The 11624-nt window shown below is 32.7% G+C and overlaps 1 protein-coding gene across 1 annotated transcript; it reads right to left on the reverse strand.

Annotated features, from left to right (window-relative positions):
* Positions 1-1961: 1961 nt before the first annotated feature.
* LOC123197174 (UDP-glycosyltransferase 88B1-like) lies at positions 1962-3585 on the reverse strand. The gene has a single exon (XM_044611342.1). It carries the CDS (start codon positions 3467-3469, stop codon positions 2042-2044), a length of 1428 nt encoding a protein of 475 aa, XP_044467277.1. The 5' UTR covers positions 3470-3585; the 3' UTR covers positions 1962-2041.
* Between the last annotated feature and the right edge of the window lie 8039 nt (positions 3586-11624).

Below are 11624 nucleotides of genomic sequence, written 5' to 3' on the forward strand. Positions count from 1 at the left end.
GGTTGAGATGTTATTTGACTATTTATTGTTACTGTGTGTTGTATGGGTACCGAAAATTTCTCTGGTCATAGCTGGTTGATGATGTCATATATTAACATTTTTATACAACTAAAATTCATATTAAGAATTTGATTCATAAGACAAATAATAATATATTATCCATGAAAACAAACAAACAATTGAGCAGTACGTATATTTGCATGAATAAATAAATAAACATTCATTAGAATACGAAGGACACAGTGGCGGTGAACATTTTCACCCTTGTTTGCAGAATGCGATTGAATGAAATGGATAGTAATATTAGTAAATTATATATTGGGTTGGCTAAGAATTAGACGATTGCATTCAATATTACAGGTAAAGTCTGTAGTAAAAATTAAAACTTATATTATATAAAATTAATAAATTATATTAAAATCTAATTTATCATATTTATATGGTACTTATTTATATTATTTTTATTTAATATAATACTCTTTTAATTTTCAATGCACTTGTCCAAAAGATTTAACAGTTTATAATAGTTACACTTAAGAAAGAGTATTGAAGATTAAAGTTTCACATCTAATAAATATAATATAACGATTATATAATATGAATTTCAATCTTTACATTTATAGACCTAATATATTTTGATAAATTTTAATAAAAACGATTTAGATTCTAGATATTAATAAAGATCACTTACAAGAAGGATATAATGGGTTACTCAAGATTCAAACAAAAGAAATTGATTTACAGAGTTTGAAAACAAAGAGATTTTTATAATATATATATATATATATATATATATATATATATATATATATATATATATATATATATATGGCTTATGTTTGAAGATTGAGAGATAACATTTTGTAATCAGATAACATATTGAAAGTGCCTTTCAAAGAGGCAAAAAAAACTACCGGTATATAAAACAACAAAGTGTTGGCCTTTTATAATAAGCCAAAAAGTAAAAAATAATAATAAAAACAATTACTTTGTATTATCTGATGGGATAGTGATCAAACATTCTTGTTAGAATATGTTTGACTTAGATAATATTATATTATAAAATATAAAAAATTATCTTAAAAATAAATTATTTAAAAGATTATTAGATATATAAAAATTGATAAATATAAATAATTATTAAGTTTGATTAAAGATAATAAAAAATATTAAGATATTATTTTACTCAAATATCTTTGGATATAATTATTATAGAATATTTTTTGTAAAATTTGTTATTTTAATTGAAAATGAGTATATTTTTATTCTAAATAAATTAAAAAGTAATGTTAAAATTATAATAAAATCAAAATTATCTAAATAATATTTTAATCTCTAAGACAGAAATAGTAACAAGATTATTAACTATATTATCTGTCATATCATCATTAATAATAAAAAATTATTAAAAATTTTTATTATTGATTAAACAAATAAAATAATATAAATAGTAAAAGATAGATTATTGAACTAATTTTGTATTGTCGGTAACCAAACGCCACATTGATGTTTGCCAAATAACTTTCGGAAGAAGGTTCTAAAAAAGGTGGTGGTAGGTATTCCATATTAGGGTTGCAATTTCATTGGTAATGCTTTCAAAGTGGTGATGATGATGACATTAGACGACCATGGACAAGTTGTTCTTGAAGTTCTATTAGAGATAAACACCTTCAACGACCTTAGAAATAGCTCAACTAATTTTCTCCCACCTCACCCACTGCTCAACACCCCTCTAGAAATCAAGCTTGAGGGTGTTGTTTTTTTAATAACCTACCAGTTTGCCAAAAAAAAGGGTTATTAGATTCTTTTGAGTTCATTTAAATTTGTGTATAATATAGATTGTTTCTCCTCTAGAAATCAATCAACCCCTAGGCATATTTCTGCCCAAACCTGTGTTTGACTGGCGGTTGGTCGATAATAATGAAAAGCCAAAAGAAAAGAAGTATTGCAAGAACAATGCGTAACGAAAATGTTTCTTTCCTCACGTTAATAATAATAATCCATATACTTGAAAACGACACGAACAGATTCATTTATTAAATTAATTTATCATACCAAACGACTCAGCCAATTTGGCTAAGGCAACACGAGATGAGCCACGCTCCCTCATGGCCGCCGCAGCACCGTCTTTCATTGCTTTAACTCGCTCTCTCACCGCTTTTCCCTTATCCGACTCCACCAACTCACTCACTTGTTTCTCTAAGTCGACTGCACTCACAAACCCCTCCTCTGACGCGTTCACTGGCAAAGCAATCTTCATTTCCTCTACCAAGAACGTTTTATTCATCTTTTGCTCTGCATACAGAGGCCAAGCCAACATTGGCACCCCAGCACACACTGCTTCCAGAATTGAGTTCCAGCCACAGTGAGTGACGAACCAACCAATTGAGTTGTGATTCAGTATAGCCTTCTGTGGTGCCCATGATTTCACTAAGTATCCCCTATCCTTTGTCCTCTCCGAAAACCCTTCTGGCAAGAATGACTCAATGCTTGGATCAGTTTCTGTTAATTTTCCAACTGTTTCATCGTTTGGTGGTGGATTACGCACCACCCACAAAAATCTGACTCCACTTCTCTCTAATCCAATTGCAATTTCTTTTAACTGCTCCGTATAAAACACTCCCATGCTTCCAAAGCATAAAAACAGTACGCTTTGACTCGGTTGAGAGTCTAGCCAACTCAGGCACTCGTGTATTTGTCCCCCATCTTCCTCCTTTTCACTCACTACTGGGCCTATGAAATACACAGGTGGCATGGAGTCGCCTGGTGCGCATTCTCCATTCGTCAGTGCCCTACAAGCCCTTTCTTCAAGCAATTCAAACGAGTTCACGATAAGACCTGAAGATTTCGTCATATTGAGCGCAGTGTCTACCAGGCACTGATACACATACTTCTCACGATCAAGCAAGGAATCTGGCATGTCTTTTGCTTGAATGGACGGTGAGCCAGGGATGTTTATATTCATGTCGTCTAGATCTTTCAAGCTCTTGGTTAAGCTTCTATGAATCTTAGGGAAGTAAATCAAATAGGACAAGTTGTTTGCTCCAGAGGTGAAGTAATAGTAAGTTGCGATATTAAGACTTGATGAGACTTGGAACGAAGCGTTGCAAAAGAAATCAATAACAAAGGCGTTGATTTTTGAGCGACTGGAAATTGCCAGAAGGGTTTCCTGGAGATTAGGATTATTGAGTTGACAAAGCTGGTAAACTAGGGTTGGGAAATCCTTTGCAGAATTGAAAGCATTTTGAGGGAGAGCGACGGGTGGGAGGTGGTAGAAGGTGATGGAGGGTATGGTGGCGGAGACAGCCGCTATATAGTCTTGAGTTGCGGCGGCTTCGAACGGTGCAGTGGGGATAATAACGGAAATTGAGAAAGAAGAGTGGTTGGAAAGTATGAGTTTGCCTAGCTCAACCATGGAGACTAGGTGACCACTTCCAGGACAAGGATACAAAACAATGGCACCTTCCATATTATTGCTAGTAACCTCTTGTTTCAAGAACAACACTAGGATGCCTATGTTTGCTCGTTTCTAAATCAACTCTGCTTAAATAGAGTTTGTGGAACTCATCCATCAGCATTCACACTAAGCTTGAATAAAAAAAAGTCAATTTAAAATTAACAAATTGAAACTAAAACTCGGTTAGAATATAATTTAACTTTATATTAGTTTAACTGTATACAAGGATTTGTACTTTGCAGTGAAGATTCTCAGTAAGTAAAAGTCTTTCACTTGAGCAGTGGGACGGTAGGTATACCTGCACCGTAAGAGGAAAAATTTTAATTGCTTTGGAACTGGACATTACGTAAGTCCTCTTCTTATAAGCAAGTTCATTTATATTATTCCAACTAGCTTCTAGAATGACTTCTGTTAGATTTACGAAAACAACTTTCTGATCTGACTATTAGTTGACAACAAACCTTCTATCTGTATCTTTTTTGGTTAGTAGTTGAAGCAATGGCGAGCTTTGTTATGGAAATAATAAATTTCTTCAACAATAAAATTATATGTTTATTTTATATATAAAAATAAATATATATTTAATATATATTATTATATAATTAAATAATTTTAATGTATTGATATATATATATATATATATTTATTTATTTATTCACTAAAAATATACCAAGATACAATTTTTGATAAATTTAATATAAAAATTATAGAATCAAAGTAAAGGGCGAGTTTCAGACATTGAGGAATTTTCTTATATTTATACTATCAATCAGTAGAAGAATTGAGAAATTTTCTTGCATTTTTTGGTTGTTCTCTTAACTCTGCTCATGGTATCAGAGTTTTCGAAGACTAACGTCACTGGTCTGTGGTCAATTTTTAGGAGATTGCTACACCTTTCTACTGTTATTGTCAATGTCATTGAAACCCCAGATACGAGGTGCTTGAGAACAAATCATAGCTCACACAAAGTAACTATCCCTTTTTTAAGTCACAAATCTATCTTGAATTGGAGCTCCTGACCTTGACGACCATTTGACTTGATTGTTAGTATAATAAAACTAAGCGTATATGTTTTTTCTATATAATTTGAGTATATAAATTATGTATCCTCATATGATTAAATAATTTTAAATTAAAGATAAAATAATATACAATTATATAATAACATATCCTAAAAAATATATACACGTAACATTGAAAAAAATATATGATTCTTTTTTTAATCTAATTTATTACATAATTTGTTTCTCAGAGAGAATAAATAATGTTTATGTTTCAAATTAATGAAAATATGTTTTGTATACTAGTAATGAATTGATGTCCTGACCAAAAATAAAATCTTTGTTAAAAATAGTGTCGACAGTATCTTTATAATTAGACTTTATTTAAAGACTAGATAGATAATGAACCCGATCAAGCTTGAGTATATGATAGATGATCCACAACTCTTTGGTAAAAGGTGTGCAAAATTACCCTTTACCCTTTGTGCCTTAGAGACTCTTAAACCCTTGTTTTCTTTGCTAATTACAATAATACTTTAGAGGCAATCAGTTTGATAGAAATCATGATACGAGGATTCATTGTTCACACTCTTTGTTCTCATGGCCTCTAAATAGCGATAAGCACATCGGAAGAACTTGTTTTTTACTTACATTCACAAACTTTATTCAACCATAAGTATTAATAATGAAAACAACGTTAAAATTATCCATTTATTTTATAAATAAAATTATATACATATCTTTTTAGGTACATAATTTATATATTATAATTTAATTTAATAATTTTATACTAAAAATAAAATAATATTAAATTCCATTTTAATGATATTTTCACCATTAAAATGGAACTCATTTCAAGTGGGTACACCACCAAGTGACTCCGCCAAATTGGCTAAGGCAACACAAGATGACCCACCCTCCTTGGTTGCCCTCGTAGTTCCGAATTTCATTGCTTGAACTTGTTCTCGCACCGTTTTTCACTTATCCGACACCATCAACTCACTCACTCGTTTTTCCCTTATCCGACACCATCAACTCACTCGCTCGTTTTTCTAACTCAATTGCGCTCACCAACCCCTCCTCTGACGTGTTCATTGGCAAAGCAATATTCATTTCCTCAATCAAGAACGTTTTATTCATCTTTTGCCCTGCATACTAAGGCCAAGCCAACATTGGCACCCCAGCACACACTGCGTCCAGAATTGAGTTCCAGCCACAGTGAGCGACGAACCCTCCCACTGAGTCGTGACTCAGTATAGCCCTCTGTGGAGCCCATGATTTCACTAAATATCCTCTATCCTTTGTCCTCTCTGAAAACCCCTCTGGCAAGAATGACTGGATGCTTGGACCAGTTTCTGCTAACTTCCAAACTGTTTCATCGTTTGGTGGTGGAGTACGCACCACCCACAAAAATCTTACTCCACCCACAACTTATGATTTTCAAAAATATACAAAGCAGTTAATAGAAATTGCTAATGGATTAGAGAGAAGTCCACCACCAAACGATGAAACAGTTCGGAAAGTAGCAGAAACTGATCCAAGCATCCACTCATTCTTGCCAGAGGGGTTTTTGCAGAGTACAAAGGATAGAGGATACTTGGTGAAATCATGGGCTCACTATAATTAGATTATTGTTAAAGATAAAATTATTATTTTTATTTATTTGTATTATTATATGATTAAAATATTTTAAATTATAAATAAAATAATATTTAATCCTATAATAAAATGTAAAATATAATATATATATATATATATTTAAAATAAACACATATAATATTATTTTTTAAATTAATAATAAAATAATATTATATCACATTATTATATTATTTATAAACCTAATCTACTCTGAAGAGAACTGACAAGGTTAATTGCACCAATTTCAGAAAGCATGTTTACCATAATTTCTAAATATCAAATTGTATCTCAAACCTAGGTCTCCAAGGTATGACCCAGGGGTTTTGGGATGCGTCACGAGCTTTAATATGTTAATAGACCGACCCAACTTGCTAGGGACGGTGGGTTGTCATGGAGCCAATATGCACAATCAGTCACAATCCACTGCCATGTTTATGCAGTTTATATCTTGAATAAATGTTTTTGGTGTTTCATTTCCAAGTGCTCTGGAAAATGTCTGAATAATTAAACGGCAAGCCCTGAGCAAGCCCCACAGAGGCCAGCGCCTCCTGCAACAGTGGAAGGTTGAGGCGTTAAGGCCCCGTCATACTGTCGGGCAACAGCTCAAGTCCTCGTCGGTGAATCTCTTTCATCACACAAGGAAGCAATCAGAAGGTAAAATAATAACATAATTATGAAAAATAGAACAATAATCATATATATTTTGTTTTTGATTTCGCCGCTTCTTAACTGCATAGATACGTTAACGATGGAACTCCCAGCTAGTAGTTAAAGCCAGCCATTCCCTCGTCCTTGTTTCAATGATTCAGCCAACTTGGCTAAGGCAAGACGAGACACCGCAGCTCCGTCTCTCATTGTCGTCACTCTCTCTCTGACCGCCCTACCTTTATCAGAGTTCATCAACTCAGTCAATCCTTTCTCCAACTCGGCTGCACTCACCAACCCCTCCTCTAACGCGTTCACTGGCAAAGCAATCTTCAGTTCCTCCACCAAGAACTTTATTCATATTTTGCTCTACGTATAAAGGCCAAGCCAACATTGGCACCCCGGCGCACACCGCTTCCAGGACTGAGTTTCAACCACAGTGAGTAACGAACCCGGCCCCGAGTCATGACTCAGTACAGCCACCTGTGGCGCCCAAGATTTCAGCACGTATCCTCTATCTTTTGTCCTCTCCAAGAACCGTTTGGCGGTGGAGTACGCACAACCACAGAAACTTCACCCCACTTCTTTCTAACGCGACTACAATTTCTTTTAGCTGATTTGTATAAAACATCCCCATGCTTCCAAAACATAAAAAGACTACGCTTTGACTCGGTGGAGAGTCAAGCCAACTCAGGCAGTCGTGTTTTTCTTTACTGCCTTCACTCTTATCAGTCACCACTGGGCCTAAGCAATATACAGGCGGCATGGCGACGCCTGGTACACATTCTCCATTCACTAGAGCTCTGAAAGACCTTTGTTCAAGCAATTCAAACGAGTTCACGATAAGCCCTGTACATTTTGTCAGGTTGATGGTGGTATCCATGAAGCACTGATACACAGTAGTCTCACGGTCAAGCATGGCTTTTGGCATGTCCTTTGCGGGAAGGATGGCGAGCCAGGGACATTTAATTTCATGTCATCCATCTCTTTCAAGCTCTTTGTAGTGCTTTTATGAATAGTAGGAAAGTGAACGAAAACAGCAAGGCCGTTTATGCCACAGGTGAAGTAATGGTAGGTTGGGATATTGAGGTGTGAAGAGACTTGAAATGAAGCGTTGCAGAGGAAATCGATTATAAAGGCTTTGAGTTTTGAGAGCTTGGAAAGTTCCAAGAGGGTGTGATGGAGATTAGTGTTGTTGAGTTCAGTGAGTTGGTATATAAGAGCTGGGAAATCCTTTGGAGAAGATAAAGCATTTGGAGGGAGAGCGACGCGTGGGAGATGGAGGAAGGTGATGGTGGGTGTGGCGGCGGAGAACGCAGCTGTGTAGTCGTCAGTGGCGACGGTTTCGAATGGTGCAGTGGGGATAATGATGAAGATCTATACAGCGCGGAAACGAAACGGAGAAACGTGGAAACACGAAAACGGAACATGGAAATGCTTTTTTTAAAATTATAGAAAACGAAAACGTGAGAAAACTTATAAATATAAAAAATATAAGGGTTTTTTTATAAATACTAAATTTTTTATAACAAAAATATATAAATTTGTATAATATAAAAATAAATAATAAAAAAAGAATGAAAAAAATACTATAAAATAGAATTATAGAACTTATTATAAATTGTTTTTGAGCAAACACATGTAAATATTTAAGAAAATAATAATAATATACATCAATCTATATGATATGTTGAAAAAGAGATGAATAATACATTGAAGAGTAAAGAGGAGACGAATTCAATATGAGATTTAAAGATATTTTTGGTTTGAAAATACAAAAGATATGTGTTTAATTTATTTCACGATTTTTCTTCTAAAAGAAATGTGTTTCAAAATTTTTCAAAAATTTCGAAATGACCCGAAACATTTCCTACAAGTTTCGGAAACAAAAATATTTTTGAAACGTAGAAACGCACCCTATTATAAGTTTCCGTACTACTTTGATGAAGATTGAGAAACAAGGTAGTTGGAGAGAATGACTTTCCCTAGCTCAACCATGGTGATCAGGTGACCTCTTCCTGGAGAGGCATACAGAACAATGGCATCCTCCATTTAGATTAGTTGGTATAAGAAAAAATTAGACTGGCTGTACACGCAGTCAAATCCAAGGAGAAGCAGAAACATCTCTCTTTAATGGATGAGAAGGAGACTGGTGAAGGACTGAGAACCACACAAACACCCATTCAGGTTTGTTGAAGTCATAAATGTCCTCGTGAGATGACGGTAAATTTTGTGGATCTTTAACGGGGCTGTTGTTTTCAATCCATATATGAAGGCCAAAGTATATGTCCCACCCAAGTTTCCATGAAAAGACAAGATATATTTCACAAAAATTAAAAAACTTAAATTTCTACTCAAAGTTTAGTTTATTATCACATATCCAATAATTTTTTATTAAAATTAAAGATAAAATCATTATTTTATTAATAATAAAATAATTAAAATTATATCTCTTTTTTTTATTAGTTTAGAAAATTAATAATTTTTTCTTATAATTAAAATTTAAAAAATTCACTTTTCCCCCCTAAGGTTTGAGATCTTCAAATCTAACTACTTCCTCTTACGAATGGTGGCCCTCTCCTAAAATCCAATCAAAATCTTTGTTTAGATAATAGAGACATGGTCAAAGGACTACTATTCATTGTCCAACGAAATATGACACTTTGTTGTCCAAATCTGAACGAAGAACGTCATCCTTTATTGGACGATGTTTTGTCATCTTTAGGTTTGGAATGAAGTTTCTAGAGGTTAGACTTAGGTTGGAAACCAACGGTCACCAGTGGGCAGAGAAGTGGAGAAAAAACTTAAAGATTTAAAAGGAAAAGTCATTTTTCAAAGTTGAGGTCTAAAGTAAAATATTAATTTTCAAAACCTGTAGAGAAAATAAGATAAAATTATATATTTTTTAATATTATTATTAAAATAATGACTTTACCATTATATTTAACGACAATTTTAATAAAAATTTAAAAATAAATAAGTGTTTGAGTTTTTAAATTATCATAAATATACTGTTAATATTAGGGTAAAACTTTGGTAAAAAATACTCCTTTGGCCTTTTTTTAAATATTAAAAAAATCACACATAACATTATCTCTAATTTATTATTTTATTTTTCAGAAATAATAATAAAAAACTCTTAATTATAATTATAATTATAGAAAGAAAATCAATTAATTTAGTCAAAGTATTTTTAGTATTTTTAACGTGTTTGAATGATTTGCATCATCTTTGTATGAATGATATAAATATAGTTAAATTTCAATCTAATACTCGATTTACTATTATTTGAAAGGTTAAATGAGTTATTTTTATTCAAAGAATATTTTTTTTTCAAATTTTCATTTATAAACTTTAAAAAACTTAAACATTCATTCATTTATTAATTTCTAGGGTTATTATCAGAGATAAAACTATCATCTAACAAAAATATTTAAAAACACTAAATATTTATCATATTTTTTCTTTTAAATTTAAAAATTTAACAATTTCACTAAACCCAAAATTTGAAAAATGACCGTTGCCCCTTAAGACTTTTCTAATCACCATTGCCGGCAGTTTGAGACAACAATGACCTAGTTCTTTCTCCCTTCCAACTTCTCTCTCCATCTTGATCCATTCCAGTCATACCGACCTTCTTCTCTTTGACCATCACCGAGACAAAGATGACGAATCTTGTGTGCCTTCCCTCATCAGTGTTGTGACAGTCTTCTCCTCTATCATTGTTTGTCTACTCTAGTCAATCTCAATGAAGAAGATGACCGAATTGAGAGAAGCATATGCTCAACAAAATTGAGAGAGGTAAAAAAAAAAAACTTCGCATTCACGCCGAAAGGAAGCGAACTTCGCCCAAGATAGATGCTAGGTTGACAACGACTCGATCTCTGACAGAAAAGCAACCAAAGATGAAGAAGGATGAACGTCGAGAAGGGAGCAATAGCTGTGGAGAAGATTTCAAAAGCTGGGATGGTAGCAAAAGCAAGAAAAATAAGGGGTAAACTAAAATTTGCCAAAGTGTAAAGAGAAAACCCTAAAAGAAAATAAGGGAAAATGCAATTTTGTAAACCTAGGGGGGAAATGTGATAAATATTTAGTTTTTTAAATATTTTTGCTAAATGATGATTTTATCTCTAACAATAACTTTAAAAATTAGCAGATGAGTAGATGTTTGGGTTTTTTAAAGTTAATAGCTGAGAACTTGAAAAAAGGGTATTCTTTGGGTGGAAATAAGTCCTTTGGCCATAATTTTATATATAAATAATAACATATTATCATATGATTAGATAAAAATTACCAGAATTATTTATTACTTATAAACCAAATAAAATAATGTAAGTAATAAAAAATATAAACCAACAAAACCTCTAATATGTATAAAAAATATACACAATTTTATGTACAAATAATAATATATCACTATATGATGAGATATTACTTAATCTCTAATTTAAAACTATCAAATTATATGATAATATATTATTATTTGTATATAAAATTATGACCAAATGATTTATTTGTACCCAAAGATTAGTTTTTTCTCAAGTTTCCCCCTCCTAAATAACTTTAAAAAGCCTAAACATTCACTCATATGTTAATTTTTAATTATTGTCAAGGGTAAAATCATCATGTAGTAAAAATATTTTAAAAAAACTAAAAATTTATCATATTCTCCTCAAGTTTAAAATATAACAATTTTTTCCACCCCCACCTAAGGTTTGAAAAGTGACAAATTTCCCCCAGGGTTTAGAATTCTTTGCAGGTGCTTCTCCGACCACCGGAGTCAACCTTCCCCTCTCATCTTTCATTGGTGGGTAAAGAAGAAGGAAAGACAACCACTTTTATCTTTCTTGGACGCTCAAAGGGGATATTCTACGATTCGTCAA

The sequence above is a fragment of the Mangifera indica genome, chromosome 15 (assembly GCF_011075055.1).
Source record: "Mangifera indica cultivar Alphonso chromosome 15, CATAS_Mindica_2.1, whole genome shotgun sequence".
Lineage (NCBI taxonomy): Eukaryota > Viridiplantae > Streptophyta > Magnoliopsida > Sapindales > Anacardiaceae > Mangifera > Mangifera indica.